Raw genomic sequence first — 20,943 nt, forward strand, 5'->3', positions numbered from 1 at the left:
GTACTTGTACTTGCATGGCTTAATATTATAGAACAATAAGTAAATATAAAAATAATACTTTTGCTAGTAATATTTTGAAATAAAATATTATAAGAATTAATGAATAGTATATTCTTTCAGAATTTTTTATCATTCATATTTTTAATGTTTCGACTAAGTACATCATTGTATAGCGTCAACTATTTTTATGCATTAAAAAAAACAAAATTTAATTGTTATCATTTTAAATTTTTATGAAGGTTCTATGGAACAATTTTAAATTAGTATCTCTGGTGTTAAAAACGATACCGCACACTGAAAAACGTACAAATAAATTATATTTCCAAATTTTTTACATGTGATAATATTTTTAGGCAAGCTTAAACAAAAACAATAAGGATTTTGGAATTATTCACCTGAGAAAAATAATAAAATTAAATAAAATTAATGATTTATAAATAACTTTATTTAAATAACGTGTAAAAATAGAGTAAAATATTATTGATTTTTTTTTTTTTTTTTATCAATCAAAATATATTATTCAAATCAAACTGTATGTGGGGCATTATAATTTAATGATAATCGATAATTTTGTAGATTTATTAAAATTAAAAATAAAACAAAACATTGAATAACTAAAACTCACTTATTTTAGAAACGGACCATATAAATATTCAAATTTATTAACAATCAAAATTAGTATTTCTAAGGTAATATAATTATGTTTTCAGTTTGTAAGGCATTGAATGGTGATCAAAAGAAGTTAAATTTTTAAATTCATTGAGTTCTGTAACTATTGATAAATTTTTTGAAACCATAACAATATTGAATATTAAAAAGTGATAAACACAATATATAGTTACACAAATATATAGTTAATATGTTTTAATATCAATTAAAATTTAAAATGCAAAACGTCTTAAATAATACAGTAAGAAATATGTAATTGTACACATATTATATATTATACTTCTACTATATTTTTAGTTACTTTCATTTTATCATTTAAATTTCCTCACATGTTAAAGTTTTAATAACAGCTGGAACCGATTAATATAATTTAAATTAACTTCATTATTTAAAACTACATGAGTGTGTTCATGTGAATTTAATATTCATTAATAATATGGGTTCTTATTTTGACGAAAGTCAGTTGACGTATAACATTTTTATTTTGGTTATTTCTAAAATAATATTTCTGAAATCGAAAATTTTTCTTAAACTTATTCAAGTAAAAGCCATCATAATAAAGTGCGTTTCATAGCCACATAGATATAAAGAAAATAATTTAACGTGACAAAAATAGATGCCCGCAAAGTCATACTAAAATGCAGCCATGACATAAAATGTGAAACTATGCATTTATATTTCTTTACGTTTTACACTAAAGAAATATGGCATCGCTAAAATGGTGAATATATTTGAGTATACGGAAAGGTTGAAATTCGATCGATATAGTTTCTGGCCTATACGAAACGTGTAAAGATCCATTACCTAATAAATTATGAAGAATAAAAACCACTCGCCCCGTTTTATCTGTTTGATTTATGTGATTTGGAGATAAAATAAAAATAAAATACATATATTATTTATAGATATATATATCCATTGAATCAGTTCAACATTTCTAATACAATATAATCACATATTGTACGAATATAATATTTTAACAATATGATATAAAATGAAGAATAAATATATTAAGTAAATACACTAATTTAGTATGCAAACGAAACGTAAACATGACAGTCCATAATCAAAATTACCATTATTATAATTAATACATACAAAAACCAATTAGTTTTTCGTCTATGTAAAATAGTTTATACCAGTGGCGTGGCTGATCAATTTTTACATCTCGATGGTTCACTTAGTTTCTTTCATAAGTGTAACATACAGATACTGAAATTTTATTTAGATTTTGGTTTCTATAACCCTTATCACATATTGATTTAATGTAGTATACCAACATTTTATATAATAAATTAAAATAATTTTTTAATTTTCTTAATATTTCCGGGGGGGGGGGGGGGTGGTTAGAAACCTCAGCCTCCTGGCTACGCCAATGATATTCAGACCCTTTGAGCATTCTCGTAATTTTTTACATCGACTCTATTCCGAATTGAAAACATAATTATTATAGCATTGTAGGCATTACATAATTTAACATACGTACCTATAGGTATTTTTACCACTCAAATTTTCAGTGACAAACGACAATAGCGTCGACTGTTCAACTGTACTCGTTATAAGGTATAATGATTGAACGCAGCATAATCTCAGTGGTGGGAATCAACAAAAAGTGTAGAATTAAATCATGAAACATTATGAAAATTTTAATCGAATCATCGTATACCAGAGCAAGGAAATATAATAGTAAAATAACAAAAAGTAACGTGAAATTTTAATCTTGTAAATTTATGTTATGTTTCAAAAAATACATCGTTTTTATTGTAGTAAATTAATGAAACTATACAAGATCAAAGTCGGTTTGAGCAACCAGTGATTTTTTCATACTGTACCGTGGTATACGCGGTCAAGTCATATAATCGCATTCAATTTTACACTAAATTTGAATCAAAAAACTCAAACACATACACACACGCGCAAGCAAACACAATATTTTTAAGTGTTATTTTAGTCGTTTATTATTTACACCGCTCGTCGTCTTTGGCACACTCCGTGTGTGTGTGAGTGAATGAATATGTGTTTTTGTCATTATTTTACGCGTGCACATTTCGTGTGCGCCGCCGCATCACGGGCAGACGAACAAAACATTTCTTTAAAGCTCGTCTCCAGCGTGTTTACGTTCCATTAAATTTCCTTCTCATTACATTGTTTATACTTTTTTTTCCCCCGTTCACACATTGCGTGCGTCTGACCAATCATTTCAATTTTTGTTTTTTTTTTTTTTTTTTGTCTTACATGACGCGCGATTTTAAATTGATCCTTTTTAAAAACTATTAACCCCGCTCGCGTCTAGAGTCAATTAATCGTTTGTCGTCGCATTACGATTGTATATCGTTGTCGTTCGCATATTATGTAGAGTTGTTTTAACGCAAGACCACGGTCCAGTCTACTCGCACGTATGCACACAAACGCTAACACGTACAAACTTATATATGTACCACACTACAAATTGGAGTCTTCCATTGGATGGAGCTGATTGTTTCCGACGTTTATTGTATTCTCTTAACGTGAAAACATATTGCTAGACGCCGAACGCCCGACTTCCAGAGTGGTGCAACGACACTAGACTATCAAGTAATTGCATTTATATTCATAGGGAGTACGTAAGCGCCCACAATATTTAATTATATTTTTATATTTTTTTTATATTTACATCAAACGGAACAAGAATAATAACTTAGGGTACCGATCACGGTAAAAGTAAATGATTAAGTATAGTTGATAAACATTCATGTGGTGGTAAAATTATATGGATGTGGTTCAAAGGTGGAAGGTGATAGTATGATAGTAACAAAAGGACCGGACAGTTGGGCCGAGGTTTGAAAAATAATACGCGTTGCCATACCCGACGGCCCTCCTGCGGTGGTCTTTGTAATTGGCTTTCTGTTTTTTTTTTCTTGAAATATAAATAAATAGACCGAAACTATTCTCGTTTTGACCCTCCGAGTGAAAAGTAAAAAAAAACAATCACCAGCGGGCGCTATCAACGAGATGCTTAGATAAATATTTAATTAGCTTTGCTCCGTTTTAAAAGACGATTATTAATACTAAATATTTAGCCAGCCAGTAACTCGAGTGTTTCGTCCTTTGAATTACTTCACATGAGAATATAATAATATATTCCAGAGACCATCACCGACCCGTGGTGTGTGTATATACTCGTATATATATATATATATATATATTATGATACTCGATTCGCGTGTTTTACAGAACTAACTTTCCCGACCGCTACGTCCAGCAATAGCTGTCCAGTCCTTTTTCTCATGACTTAAAATGGATATGACCTTTTACGTTAAATACATAAATACCACGTTTATCGCATTTTCCTCGTATAAAGACAAAATTAAAGTCGCGACACAATAAATGACCTCGTTTTGCACGTATACACGGTTTTGTAATGATACTTTTTTTTAACATAATGATATTATATACAAATTAATCTGATTTAATTAAAAACAATTTATAACTAATTTTTTAATTCTACTCTTTAAATTTAATACTTGTGTAGAAGTGGAATTTTTACTAATACAGTTCAATATACCTGATTAATTCAAATTTGTTAATTATTGTCGAATTATAACTTATTTTTAAATGATAAATGTTCTTGTAATATTGTTACGCAGAATAGAAAAATAAATTATGTTAATATCATTACGTCGTTGTATCTCATTGTTAATTACTAATATCTAAATATTAGGTACACAAAGCATTAAATAATAACGTTTAGTTTTTTTTTTTTTTTTTTACAATGCAATAAGTAGGTACTAGCTAGTATTTTATGACGTTTAAGTTATGTATAAAAAAAAATAAATATTAATTTATTAATCACAATACCTACCTTATATTGTATTGGTGTTATATTAGTTTGTGTCGTTCTTATGTTTATTATTATTTTTAATTGAAAATAATTGTTTTAAAATAAAATGTTATTATTTAAAATTCATGATTGAATTATACACAATATCAATTTCATTTAAATCCGTAATTGAAGATTGAACGATTTCACTTAAAATTTTTTAACAAAATAATCGATTTCAAATATCACCATAAAAATAATTTATTATTTTATTATTGAATCATTTGATTTTAATAGCTTGATAATATTAATATATTTTTTGAATAATAAAATATATAATATCGTATGACTATCGATTCGTTCTAATATAAACACAAATATTTCTACGTTTACTTAAATTTGAAATAGCTATTTATATTGACCTAAACAATTTTAAGCTTATTTATTTTTATTCTTAGTTAAAATGTATAGATATCTCATGTCATTTTTATTAAAATTAATTTTTTAAGGTTTAACAGAGGTATGCGTTAAATCATTTTGGAACTAAAATAAAATTTATACAAATGAAATACAAGCCGATAAATGAGGGGCATACCTAATTAAGTGAATCCCCAATAGTACATTACAACCCACTAAAAGAATGAATAATAATTTAGAAGTGTAAAAAAAAAAAAATAGCAATCAGTACTTAAGTATACTCCTTAGTCGTATATTCTATTAATGTTATAACCTTTTGAGAATTATATTTACTTTGAAAAAAATATTTCCAAGCTTAATTCAAAGTTAATAATTCATTGCTAATCATGCCACCTATTACCATAAGTTATCATATAATAATTTTAATTATTTTTTTAATTATTAATGTTTATATTTTTATTTTAAATTAATTTATTATTAAAAGTTATAAGTTATAACCAAAAGTGTTCAAGTACTTTTAAAATCAATTTTGTGTACAACAACGAAAATATCGTAGAATAGCATATATTCATGTGTCCCCTGATTCACTGCTTATCCATCCCCATTACTCTCATTGCGGCGGCAGTGATTGGTAAATAATATATAAAAAAATAATGTAATGTATATTTTATGTCTATGTTTTAAATGATACAAATACATATAAGATTTATGTAAAAGCCTAACAATTTTAAATTTTAACGTTATTATGATTTACATTATACCATGGCTACTTGACAGGATGTGTAACGTGTAATTATACTTAAATAAATTCGAATAAGTAACTACTACAGTATTTTTCGTGATTAATAATTTATAAATAATATGTTGACTAAGTATTTAACTTTATAATTGATCTTATTTGTCGTAATAGATATTTGTAATATTATAAAATAGCATTTTACTTACTTTTTATAAAATATCACGTCTTTTAAAAATTTAATCATTATTTATTTTAATTTTTTTAACTTAGCATTTTTACATGGAGTTATAACGAAGTATTCTTAGTGTGATAAACTTATGCACATTTATGGTTTTATTAACTATAAGTAATTAAAAAATAATGTTATATATTTAAAACCATAACTCAATCTAATTATTTATAACATTTTATGACTTTGAACATGAAATAAATTAAAAATACTATGGCTTACATTAATACAATTATTATAAATTATTATCATTTTTTATAATTTATTTATACGCATTAGGAAGTGTGGTAAGCATAGAAAAACAAATGTATTCAATTCAATTACAATTCATATGAAAAATAAAAGGAAAGGTTTTAGAAATTGAAAGTGTGTAATAGTTTTACTCTAACTCGATAACGTGGTGTTTTAGAAGGTGAATCTATAAAACCGTCGTTATTAATTGACCACCAAATTCAGTTGGTAAAATTACTCCTAGAAATAAGTCTCAAACTATCCGCTATTTATTAAAATCGATATTTCTGCCACCATTACAATTTACAACTAATTACAATGGCTATAAACTCAGTAATTGGATTCATGAACATTTACCGATCTTGCTTGTCATTGGTGTATTGATCTTAATTTAAGGTTAGGTTGAGTAAATTTGGATTCATCACTTATCAAGCTTACACATTATCGTGTACAACATGTTTCATTAGACAAATAATAATAGAATTTATAGTAAATTAAGGTTATTTGTCAACTATAGATGGTTTATTTTAACGAGTACCTAATGAAAATTATTTACTTATCGAGTGTAACTATTTTACAAGAAACACCTACAAAGTTGAACAAGCAAAATAATTAAATAACGACTGAATAAAATTATTTTTAAACATGAACTTAACTATTTGGATCCTGAGTAGTATTTAATTTGTTTTATTGATTTATAATATATTGGAATATTTATAGCAAACATAGACTTAGTATTTTTATTATTATTCATAGTATTAGTAAAATTGGAAATATGCACAAATCATTTAGATCTAATATTATTTCAAAATATTTCGTTAGGATAGGTTATATGTATCGTGAACATGTTCACGCTGTTTAGCAATAATTCAGTATGGATAATTAAATTTAATTCAATGTTTTTGACATATATTGATTCGTAGAATACATGCAGTTTACTAATTTCATCTGAAAAAATAAAAATTGTATTATACAATCAATTTTTAAAAAATGGCAACAGTCTAATTATTATAGTAACTTATCATTTATATCTTATATATAGTACAATTTACTGACACCTACATAAAATATTATATGATATTTACATTCATTGGTTAGTATTTTTATCGCTTCAAAATGTTTCTATAGTAATGAGAAATAAAATAATTATTTTGGTAGATTGTTTAGTATTATCATTTTTTAATCTTGATTATCAACACCAAAATGTTATTTTTTTTAATCAATTAATTACTAAAATAGAAGAAAAAATAAGTGTATTTGTGTAATTATCGAAACGTTATGTAATATTGAGTCTCCACTACAATTATAAATAAAATAATATACGAAGAATTTAAGTAATCCATATTTTACAAATTGAAAGTGCAAAATATATAATCTCTTCTGTAAAATTTTATTTCATTTATAAGGTACTGACGTAATATATTCAGTCAAAACGATTTTACCTTCCGAGTTTCTACTGATATCACTAGCTATTTAAGAACCACAATGGTGGCCATCGCTTTATTTTGTATTTTTTTATCTCTCGTTCATGTGAATTACCCGTTCCATTGTCCATTCATTTTAAATGGACTAGAATCTTCAGCGGCCTGCAGAAAAATATTTTTATTTCATCGTCAACTTGATAGTAAGAAAAAAAAGAAAATAAACCGTCTTATCACATTTAATCTGTTTAATTAAAGTATGTTAAAAAACAATTTTTTAAACTCACTCCATATATTATTATTAAGCCAATTAGCTACTCAATACATTTTTAATTAATAAAATAGTGAATTGAACAAATACATTTATATTTATTTTCAAAAGTATATCAAGATATTTATTATAATGAAATATAAATAGGCAAAAAAAAATAAATGGTCATGATCAATAATCAAAGTAAAGTAAATACTAATCTTACTATCTTATGGACATTTTCGCTTGAGAAATAATCTTATATTAATATGATATGAACTAAACTATAGACAAATCACAAAAGTGACCGAGTAACATATAATTATTTATTTTTATTTTAGCTATGGTTGAGATTTTCTTAAGGTATCTCAATAAAATCTTTATAATAATTTTTACAATCTATAAACATTTGAAAAAATAATATTATTCTAGTCTTTAAAATAGCCGTATTAAAGTTTTTAAATTATACCATTTGACTTAAAAAGAAAAATATGTCTAAGTAAAAATAATATTTTGAGAAAAAAATCTTAGATTTAAAGTAGTTACTTTTTCATTACGTTCGTCAACTAAAAATAAATTATATTCAACTTGCGTCCTGTTAATGCTTTTATCAGACCCCCTTAAAAAAAAAAAAAAAAAAAAAAAAACTCAAAATAAATACCACAATAATATTATTCATAGTTATACGAGTACAATAGATCCTGATGATTTTATTTTTATCTTTCATTCATTATTTTTCGCAACTTAGTACGATAAGCCTGTTTAACCTAAAAAAAAATATTTATGTTGCCCAACCAAAAAAGATAACAAATTATTATTATTGTGATTATTTCTTTTATTACCACCGAATATTAACAATGCATTGATTTCTCCTAAAAGTTCAATTTTAAACTTACTTTGCTAATATTATTTTTCTATATTTAATTCAATTTTTTTAAAACCAAAATTTATACAATCTTTTTCTAATAATATATTTATTTCAGCTCCACCATCCAACTTTAAGTTTATATTTTTGCCATACGCATTAAATATTTTACACCATTTAATTTTAATAAAAAAGAACTTATGAATAAATTTCACCAAAAACATATTCTATTTTTTTCTGTTTTCAACTTTTATTTTTCGTGTATTTTTCAGTATACTGTTTTTTATTTTTACGCATACCTGCTATATAATGATTTTTATTACAGTTTTTATAAAACGCACTTACACACCGTATACTGGACATTTTTTTACGCAATATCAAAATTTCGTCATATTATCAAATAAATTACTCGTTTTACTTATTCAATGTTTATTTAAATTACTATCTTTTCACAATTTTCTGTTTGACTTATTTCTTTTCCATGAACTATTTTAATTCTGAAATTTGGTTCCCTATTTTTGTATTTAACTTCATAGACCGCTTTATTTGATTAATTTATTTAATTAAGTATCCGTTTATTATTTTCTGCACTTTCGACTGATTGACAATAGATGCAATACCATTTTTTTTAATGGTACATTATTTCTTAATAATTTTGAAAGAATTTCCTCATCAAATACTTCCTAAAAAATTTTATGCTCTCAATATTTTGTTTTCAGCTTTATCAAATTTATAAAGTTACCTTTAATTAGTTTTGTTTTTTAGATTAGTTTACTATTCATAAAATTTTCACGACTAAAGAAGTTTAAATGTTCAATAATTTAATTTGTTTTCGGAATACATTTTTTTTTTCTAATTATTTGAATATTATGCCAACCAACTCTCTTTCATTGTTCTTGGTTAGAAGCTGTAAAGCTTCAAACATTACAATCCATAATAATTAATAAGGCTTTCAAATATATTTTTGTTTCACAAAGAACGCTTTAAAATATTCAGATAAATTACCTTCAAGATACAGATTATTGGGTCTATTAAATCCCAATGCCATCTTGATTTTATATTATATTATCAACTGAGCCATGTTATATTGTACAAGTATGTATTTTTTACTAGAATAATTAATATAGAGTATCAAAGTATCAAACGAACATTAAATAAACATTGAAAAAAAAAATTATTACCGCTAAGATCACAAGTATTATACAATACAAAACATAACTCTGTTTTTGATATTTGGATAAAAAATTGATTCGTTCAAAATCATTAAATTTATGATTCCTCATCCACGAAGGTCAGACAATTATTCTTAGTTTTAAATAAATTGACACTCAATAATTACAAGCAATGATCATTAATAAAATATTGTGATCAACGTTTGAATCAATAAATTTTCATTAAAATTAAATTGAGGAAACGTAAAAAAAAAAAAAAATAAATGAATATTATTATTTTATTAAAACTATTGAATAAATCAACCTAGACATTTTTAAGTCATATAATAATTTATAACTAGCTGAATAATTATAAAATAGCCATTGGTCTTTTATTAGCCACTTTCTACTTAGTATTGTTTTTCTAATGAAAAAAATAAAATAATTTATAATTTTTTTTGAGCTTAAAGTTAGATGAATGAATTATTATTATTATTGTACCGTTTACTTTTAGTAATAATGTCTAGTACATATACATGAGTCACACGTTAATGATTTATACTTCTCAAAAATAAATTTGTATTTTGTTCAATGTCAAGTTAAACTAACATACAGTTATAAGCAAAACACACAATTTCCTCATGTATCTACCTCGTCCATGATGATGGAATGAAATGGTGTATTTGTAATTCCAAGTGATTTTTTAATCCAAGATTTAAAGTTTATGAAAACCATGTAATGATTTTTGTCTACTTCCATCTTTATAAAAACAACTATAAAACTTAAAGTAATTATGCATAATTATTCAATATCTTAACTTTAAGAACATTTTACACTTCATCTATTGTTATAAACTTATAATCCAAGTTTCAACTTTATTTATTGTTTAAAATTTGAACAACAATGCAAATATTTCATTTAATATAAAATAGTAAGTAGGTATCTATAATCAAAATAGTAATTGCTTTCATTTTTAAAGAGATATTAATTTTATATTGCGTATTGGTTGAATTTTATTCTTGAACATTGAATAATAATAAAATTGAATGCTGTCAAAATAGTAACTAAATGTTAGCTTTAAAATAGTATAAACTATATTAGGCATGAGTATGGCAGTTGTTACTTTGAGCTTAGAAAATACGATCATAAACAATTATGTAACATCATCACGCAGTTAATATCCATAATATTTAATCTTCGTTGCATGAATATTTTCACAAAATAATCTGATATTCACCAAAATATTATTAAACATGTTTAACGGAATAATAATAAAAAAATAAGAATTTACACAATATCCATTCTGTGAGGATTATGCGATTATTGTTATTCGTCCTAATGGTGGGTCGTAATGTTCGTTTGACGATAAACAGAATAATTGAGTCTAAACATCTTAATCGTGTTTTCCTAATAATAGAGTAATAGTGAAAAATGGTGCTGAAATGAAAAATGAATAATATTTCTGAAAAAAAGGCAAATTTTAGATGTTTCTGCAAAATTTAATGTGAAAAAAATACTATTTTATTTTTCATTTTTTAATAAGTTTATATGATAATAGTAAAAAATACGCTATCCCCCAAATCGCCGTCTGTTTAGAAATCAAAATCGCATAAAACGGCAGTCAAGTTGTATCGTTTATTTTTGTCAAATAAACGGTTGGTAACGAATCATCTTAAACTAAAAGTCAACTGTAATAATAAATATACAAAATTATTTTATAAAACAGCAGTCGATGTTTCAAGGCTTGCGCATCGTTTTCAACCTATCAATATTCTAATATACAATTATTTTACGTACTCATTGCACACCTTTATTTTAGTTGTGCTGGCGAATATTAATTATTATTTCGACTATCACGTTCAAGTGGTAGTTTCCCGTTTTCTGAAATATAAAAGGTATAATAATCTGTGCTAGCCAACATACATCTCATGTGCACTTCAACAAATTTTTACATGTTCTATAGTCACACACAACGAACGTACTAATTTTATTATTTTCGTTTATTTTCATAGAAATTGAAACCTAATAAAACCACTATCATGGCACGAAGGATATTATTATTCACATATTATACTGCCCACACACACACGTCAATAGTAAATTATATTACATACATTGTATAAGCTTAAGGATTATCTCAGTAGCTCAACCACGTATGGCTGAAGTTGAAGCAAAATTTTACGTAGTTTCTGAGACATTGGACATAATATTACAATATTATTATTCTTTCTTCTCAATTTTACGCAAACTTACATCATTTATTTCATACATTTCCCTTATTTTCTTTCTTTTTTTTTTTTTTTTATAGTTATTATTCATTTTTCTTCTCACTATTTTCCATAGACGTATGCACTCGGACTTTATCGTTATAACTATAATTAATATTGTGTTATCGTCATTTTTATTATTAATTTTTTATCTTCGCAGCTGAAAACATGAAATATCACATAAATGTTTAAAACGGGTGTGAACTTAATGATATTTGTGTATTTCTATCCGTCCGCAGGAAATGTACGAGGTGTCATTGTCGTTTGTGTTAGGGGTGGTGAATTTTTTTTTGCCTGCGATACAACAACGAACTGCTTAACTGAACGAGGACAATAATATGCACAATGACAGGATATGCGCGTAGGTAATGCTCATAACTCATAAGTTATGCTACTGCTACGCTTATCGAGATAAAAAGATCAATCAAATTTTTAAAGGATATTATTATTCCATTGTTATTAAATAGTAATAAAATTCGTATATTTTCATATAATGCCCAAAAGAAATTTTTCAGATGAAAAACTCTAAAAGTGCATTTTATGACCACAGTAAAGATGTTACTGTTTAACTTTTAAGATTTATTCGCAACTAAAAATTAATTTAACAAATTATAATTTATAATTGCATAATCATTAACCAAATGCAGTATGCATATTTAAAAAAATGAATAATATTTACAATAAAAAATATAGCAATTATTATACGCATTTACACAAGTCAAATTACAACGTATTTAGTTTTTAAATTGTTTTTAATAAAACTAGAATTTGAACACATCAATGTTTTACCTAATTAAAATAATATAATTTAGGCTTATTCATAATTTTATAGGTACTTATATTATTTTTTAATATTGACAGTTGAAAAAGTATAAAAAGATTTTTAGTGGAAAAAAATAACTAAATAATTATAAAACAATGCTTCTCAGTTTATACTTTTATGACGACAATAAACGAGTGAGCTTAAAATCATAACGTGTGAAATAATAGGCGAGTATCTTTAATTTATTTAACTACAAATACATGCAATTATATAATATATTTTTAATACATGTTATAGTCAAGATAAATTAAAAAATGTACCTTAATTTCAAGAAACCAATAAAAAATGCAATATATTTCATTTTTAAATAAATAAATTAAGACAAATATACTTTGATGACTTATATTTAGTACCCATACTAAATCACGTAAATATATAACAAAAATTATCAAATTTTAAACATAGATCCTTTTATATATATAATATATATATAAAAAAAAAAATTAATTATTTAGTTTATTGAGTTTATTTATTTATTAATAATATTATAAAAACAAATTAAATTATTGTTCTGAAATAAAGGAGTAATTATTTTATTGTTTATAAAAATATTATATTCGTTATTAATACCAAATGATACAAAAATTAAACTTATATTTATTTTTACCTATATAATGAAGATATACATCAACTATTTGTATGTAAGTATTGTATTATTCGGTTGAACCAGCCAAATTCAATCTGTGGCCCATTATTATTTTTATATAGCCTAAAAAAAAAATCATTGAATTGATGTAGAAAAGTAAATTTTATAAGCATTGTCTGAATTTTAAAAATTACATTAATTTAAATAAATATTTAATTTTTTATAATGAATTATCAAATGGTTTAATGTATAAATGTAATTAAATTTTTTTTTCAAAACTCCTCCTTCCTATTAATTAAGACTTGTGGCTTAATATTTTAACATATTTTATGTGGCCCAAAACAAAAAGGTCGAGTACGACTAGTTAGGACATTTATGAACTATTAATAATTTCATTGTGATCATTTTTATTTTACAATGACAAAGAAACATTAATCCTATAACGTATTTTGTGGAGTTTAATACGATTGCGTACAGTACCTATCAGTGGTTTTGTATTTTAAAACATGTACTTTTAATTTATTTTAATGTGCTGTTGACACATTTTCCTGATGTCACAATTTACTACCACTAACAAATTGAAATGAACTAGAGAATAATAAACGGTCCAGTAAGCTTCCACAAAATGTACAACAATCAATTTCATAGTACTTGTCAAGCATGTAGTAATATCACTAAGTATTAATGAAAATCCTAATTGAAAAAATGACACAAACGAGTTCCCAGTAAAGGTATCCATGATTTAATACGTATATGGTCAAATTTCAGTTCAAATATAAAATAAAGATTTAAAGAATACACAACATATTTTAATATTTAAAACTATAATAGGTACTTCCTGTTTATAGCTAAGAATAAAATATTTTATTTAATTGTACGTTATGTTAAAAATTGTATAATAATGAATATGACAATATATAGGAGCAATATTGACTATTTTACTGATTTTGGTAAAAAAAAGGGGATAGGTAAATTGTGTTATATTTAATGAGAATATAATTTTTAAACTTGATAAAGTCACCAGTAACTATAATGATTTTTCTTATTTTTTCACTGAATTCCTAGAACTGTTTTAAATTCCGTTACCTTTATTTGATATGAAATGAAATACATAATATGGTACGGTAAATCTGTCTGTTGATATGGAATATAGAATAAATCTTAGTAATAATAATATTGTATGAATAAAATGCACGTCGATTTGTAAAATAATACTTTAAGTCTTCTATTTTTTTGCATGAATATACATATTGTAGTATAGTAAAATAAATAAGAATATAACGCTTTTAGCAGTAGATAATTATATTTCTTCGATTCTTGAAAACAATTTATAATTTTTTGATGAGTTAATATTATAAGTAATTTTAAAATATAATGATATACTTATCAATCTTTAATGATTCGTAAAAAAAATTATACACTTCCAAGATTCTAGATTATTCTACAATAATAACATTGAATGGTAATTGAATTATTTTGTGATAATATATGGAAATACACCTACAATCCACAATATTCAAGCACATTTAAAACCATTAGCGCCATCCAGTGAAATAATGCTTAACCTTAAGTACTGATGTACAAGGCTACATGACGTTTATTCCTGTAAATATTTATACCAAAAACGCAAGTATTATAATTTTTGTTATACAAAATTTCAATTATTAATAATTAATTTAAATGTTTAAACCTAATGCTTTTAACAGTTATTTTTAAATTTAAAATGTAATATTTTCGTTTAAATCTTTACAAAACTGTAATATAACATTACTTTTATAAAAATGTAATGTTATATTATAAAACCAAACGAAGTATATAACAGCTGTATTTTTTCTTCCATATTTATAAGAGTAATATAATTATTTTGAAATGTATAAAACTTTTAGTATTAATAATATTTACATTTTTATTCAAAGGTCAAAATGCAAGAAACTTTATTCTTAGCAATATAATCGCGTATACACAAAAGTAACAATAACAGTAGTACTTATACATATGTGTATTTTCCAAAATTTAAAGTGATTGACTAATATCACACTTTAGTTCAATAGTCTCTAATTTTGTCAGTACCTATGGTGGACAATTAGACTCACACTGCAATAGTTACATAAATTAGGTAATATAGGTACCTACTTGTAAATTATGATAAAAAAGTCCTATTAAAAAGTTATTAACTACGAACACATTCATACCATACTTATGATCGTTCTTAGAATATTACTTAATATGAAACTTCTTAAACACGATAAGCATAAAATCATCTAAAAATAAAATAAAGTTTCTCTTCTTGATTAATTTCCTGTGAATATTGTATTTGTTATTTGATTGTTTCAACAGTAGATGGCGCATAGTATTTCAACAGCGAACGTTCATACTATTTTCAATTTTGTCAATACATACTTTTAAATATATAGATAATTTCAAAATAAAATAATATTTTCAATAATTATTTATTTTTTTTTTTTTTAAATGTTAATAAATTATCTTAATCGTAATTTTCTAGAATTTTTAGAAAGAAATTTAAAAACCACTCTGGTAGTATAATAATATTTAAATTTAATTTGAAATTTTGCCTATAATTTATTATTTAAATATAAGAAGAGCATAAACAGTACATCCTTTTCTCATTTTTTACCACAGTCAAATGTATAAAAGTGTTAAATACTGGAATGCCACCTATTTATTTCACGATTGAGACCTAATATCCTGAGAAAATCACATCTACTTTTAATAGTTCGATTTCATTTCTGTTGAATTAATGAACTCATTGGTATCATTTGTAGTTTGAAAATGGTTAATATATTTAATTAATTAATTAAATTTGACGTCTTATAATTAAAATTTCATTAATACAATTATTAAAACATTTCAAAAGTCGAACATATTTAACGATCTTCATGATTTTGTTAGACAGAGGTAACAATAAAACCCACATTATAGTAAGTATGGTCTTTTTTTTTTGTTATTTGTATACCTACGACACAATTTTATTATACATAATATCTTATTTATTTTTAATTTTTGTTTAATCTTTGTACCAAATGTTTTAATTTCTCGTCATTTTACAGGTATAGAGTTTTTTTTTTAATAATAATACCTATAAATGATATAAACATGCCGAATACTGATAAAGTGTATTTATTATGTCTTAACATTTATAATGACTAATGTTCTAATATCCTCGTACTTAATAATATATAAATATCTCAGATTAAAGATTTTTTTTAGCATGTAATTTAGAATTTTCAATCATCTAAATTTAATGATACTAAAATACAATAAATACATTTATTAACATTAAAAATAAATTATAAGAATTTATATAAATATGATAATAAACAAGCAATACAAAATTATAATAAATAAAATAAGTAATGATTAATATTAGTGTCATTTTTTAAATTATGTATGTATAAACATTAAATATAATTAAGAACATCGTCGGATCATCCATGTTTGAGCTAATAAAAAGTATGAATAGGTATTACTTAGGTATTGGGAATTGTTGACATATTTTACAATTAATGAAAAATTTGATTGAAAACATAGTAACTTAAGGATTGGTTGGAAGTTAGAGTGGGCACTAAAAATAATGGGCATATTAATATTTTTGATGGAAACATTGCATTTTATTTGTTTTGGTACAATTACCATAAGTGTGCTTAATTGCTCTTTATAATCTTGATGCATGTATTTGCTTACTAACCAATGCTAATATTATTATTACTTTTATGTCCTTCCTAATATTAAAAAAATGATTATTCTTAAGGCTCAATTTTTTTATGAATTACATATTTTTTTTTATATGCTCTTAACGGCTACTAATCTATAAATTAAATTCATCTTTTTCAGAAAATAAATGTATATTATCATTATTATGTATTTTCTAAAAATATCGTAGATTTTTATTGTATTTCCTGCCTAATATTTAATACACAATTATCTGAAAAATAATATATATATATATGGTTTTTATTTATAGTGTTACTCTTTTAATATTAATGCAACTCAAATTTCTAGTCCAGTAATTATTTTAATCCCCAAAACTATAAAATATGTTTTGTTATTTACGAATACGTCTAATAAGACGTAGGGCCGTTTTTAAAGTAATATATTTCGCAATTATTAAACTTAATATTTCACTATGTCTCACCTTGCTTGTTATTATACACAACTAATTTATTATAATAAAATCGTTTATCCACCTACACGGTTAGGTTAGCGTTCACGGTTGCTTAAACAAAATTTAATCCAGCTTCGGTGTTATGGTTGTAGAATAAAAAAAATATAATATAAATATTATACTAATTAAATCATGAATCTGAAATATGTTAATGACAGTATTTCGAAATTTTTTTACGAAATCCTCGATGAAATATATGCATAAAAAATACAATATTTGGTTTTCTAGGCGACGGCGGAGTAGAAAACGATCTTCCCGGGAACGAAATCGTCGTCATGAAATCGACGGCCAGTGGCGGTGGATCGTCCGACGGATCGATGGAGGCGACAGTTGTTGTGCCGCAAGACAATGGTGCAGACGATCGGGCTGCTACCACCATACAGGCAGTGTACCGTGGATTCCGAGCCCGGAAGTACGTGGAGGCGGTGAACGCTGCCGCGGTTAAGATCCAGGCGGGCTTTCGAGGCTACCGGGTCAGACAGTCCCTGAAGAACGCAGCCCCGTCAACGGCCACAACGGCCACGGACGACAGCCAGTGTTGGTCAGACGATGACCAAAAGTCGGTCGTGTCCGTCATCTATACGCCGCTCAAAGAGTACGGATGCGAGCCACGTGGCGCCGGCGACGGACGAGGGGACGGCGATGACGAGTCAACTTCCGGTATCGGTGGCGAGGACAGTGTTTCAGGTGTTGTCGCCGACGGCGATGTCGTCAGCGGTGGTAACGGTAATGGTGACGGTGTTGGTGATGACCATAGTGTTGTCGTCGGTAGCATTGGCGATGGTCATGTTGTTGACGCAGGTGTTGGAGTCAGTGGTGCAATTGGTGTTTACGTGGACGACGACGACGACGATGATCAGCTGCAGTCGGGCGACGACGAAGTTTTCGAGCGTGACGACAAAGACAATATTAGTTATGGTAGCGGTGGTGTTGGTGGTGGCGACATCGGACTTCCGGCGACGATTCCGACAACCACTCTGACAGAACCGACGAATTCGACCAAAGTGTCCGCAGTGGACGACGTGGCCGAAGCGGAAGCGCTGGTCCAAGCAGCCGTCAAGATACAGGCTAGGGTCCGTGGTTTTGCGACCAGAAAACGCTTGAACGAGGAAAAGAATGACGGCACCGACAAACAACAATAAACATGTCTCAATAATAATAATAAAAATATGTCATAACGATATATACATCACACTCCTCTATTTCAAAACTCAACAGTTTTTGTTTTATTCTCTCTCTCTCTCTCTCTCTCTCTCTCTCTCTCACTCTCTCTCCCTGTCTCTCTATAATATTATAATCCTTCGTCTGTCTATAATGTCATATTTTATGTGTCTACCTATCTTTATCCGCCAGATGCGCTGTCACTGTTAATTCAACACATCGTCTTTAAAATAATAATAACAATATTTAATTAATAGTTTTCGCGTGAACGGGTGACAGACAACAAGAATTATTACGCGTACGAATTATTACAGTATATACTCTGTATACGATAATCTCACGATTACTCGTACAATAAAAAATTATATACGAAATACACATAAAACATAATGCTTTTGGATAAACGCCCGCGTAGATTTTGAAATTGAAAAATTCTAATCTTCGTTTTTCGCTATTTTTTTGACGCACGCGAATCTGAATAACAAACATAACGTAACACGCAGTAATGCGATTTCACGTATCCTTCGACACTGACACACGTTCTACCGTTAACCAATCATTCGCTTAGTTAAATAAATTACACACCGGAAACTTCAACGATATTATGCTTATTAATGTATTTCTGATAAACATAAAAAATGTATTGGTCTGAAAATCGATTAACCTCTCACAATACCAACTACAATACTATGCCGTCTGTCACCTTATATTCAATGTTAAGAATATTTTCGTGTTTCAATGTGCTCTACGCATTAAGCTTATAATGTTTACTTGTTGCCCAAGCAACGAATTAATTAAGTAGTATTTAAATTTTAAAGTGAATCTTAATTTTTTGTCTCGCTACACTCTTTATTTGTCAATGATTCAACTATACATTAAGGTTAAAACAAACACTGGAAAATTCAGCGAAGATATAATGATTTGTATGTCTATTCATTATCCATATTTATGTTCAATTAGATAAGGCAATTGTGTGTGGCTTACAAAATATAGAAAATTACATACATAAATTATAATACTTATCAAGTCGATGCTTTATTGCAGGGACGGCCAAACTTTTTTTGGACACGATCTACTAAAAATATATTTCACCTTTGAGGATTAATTTCGATAAAAAAAAATGTTTTATTATTAAGTTACAATACCACCATAATTAATTTTCATGTGCGTAGCCTAAAAATAAATTCTAACACAATCGACTTTAAATCGTTTGCGATCTACTATTTGGCCGCTCCTGCTTTATTGGATGTTCATAAAATAATGAATCTGATTACATTATCTATTGTTTACTTTAAGATTATATTCATATTTAAACATTAGCACCTATCTGATTAATATGATACTATCAAAACATTCATCTTAAATTATTGTTTTTAAGCATTATCTAAATGTTAGAAAATATATTCCATAAATGTTATTAAATAATATTAGATAATTATGATCATTGTAATGATAATATTATACATGATCACTATGATGTATTTTGGATGTCGTTTCTAAGCGAAAATTAGTTAGTTAGCTTATAATTCGAACATAATAAAACATAATTATAGGAAAATTAGAACTATTTAATTTTAATTCAACTAGGGAGACATAGCTCTATAAATACATTTATAGCAACAAAATTAAATATCATTTGCTAAATTATTTTTAGTTTGATGGATGTTTAAAAAGTGTCAAACCATAAAAATACGTCAGCTAAATGTAACACGCAAAAAATATTTTAAAACAATTCATATTAAGAATAAAAAAATAGATTTTAAAAATTAAAATTTTCTATAGATGTTTAATTTCATTATGTACTTTATAAATATAGTATAATATCATTACCATAACAATTAACAATTAAATTGTTCTTAAAAATGATTAATGTGTATATGACAACTATTTTTCAAATTTGATTTGAATACTTAATCATAAATCATAATAAAACATTTAATTATATTATTGTTAATAAAATTATAATTTAAGGTTTTAATAAAATCAATAGTAGAAAGTAAAATCTATACTTTAATTAAAAAAACTTATAAACCATTTTCTTACAAATCCATGACATATTAAGATTATATTACAGACTCATATTTTTAATTCTAATTGTTGATGTTGCTTGTTAATAAGTTATACAATTTATTAATTCAAAATAATTAAAAAC

The 20,943-nt window shown here is 25.9% G+C and overlaps 1 protein-coding gene across 2 annotated transcripts in view; it reads left to right on the plus strand.

The window, feature by feature from the left end:
• Nucleotides 1-20,192, plus strand: part of LOC112591352 — a 130,480-nt gene extending 110,288 nt beyond the window's left edge. For both annotated transcript variants that reach the window (XM_025335143.1, XM_025335144.1), the window contains exon 5: nt 17,859-20,192. In XM_025335143.1, the coding sequence (XP_025190928.1) occupies nt 17,859-18,772 (914 nt within the window). In that variant the 3' untranslated portion in view covers nt 18,773-20,192. The remainder of the gene's footprint in view (nt 1-17,858) is intronic.
• The last annotated feature ends 751 nt before the right edge of the window (nt 20,193-20,943 follow it).

The sequence above is a fragment of the Melanaphis sacchari genome, unplaced genomic scaffold, assembly GCF_002803265.2.
Source record: "Melanaphis sacchari strain LSU unplaced genomic scaffold, SCAv2.0 Contig132_pilon_pilon, whole genome shotgun sequence".
Classification (NCBI taxonomy): domain Eukaryota; kingdom Metazoa; phylum Arthropoda; class Insecta; order Hemiptera; family Aphididae; genus Melanaphis; species Melanaphis sacchari.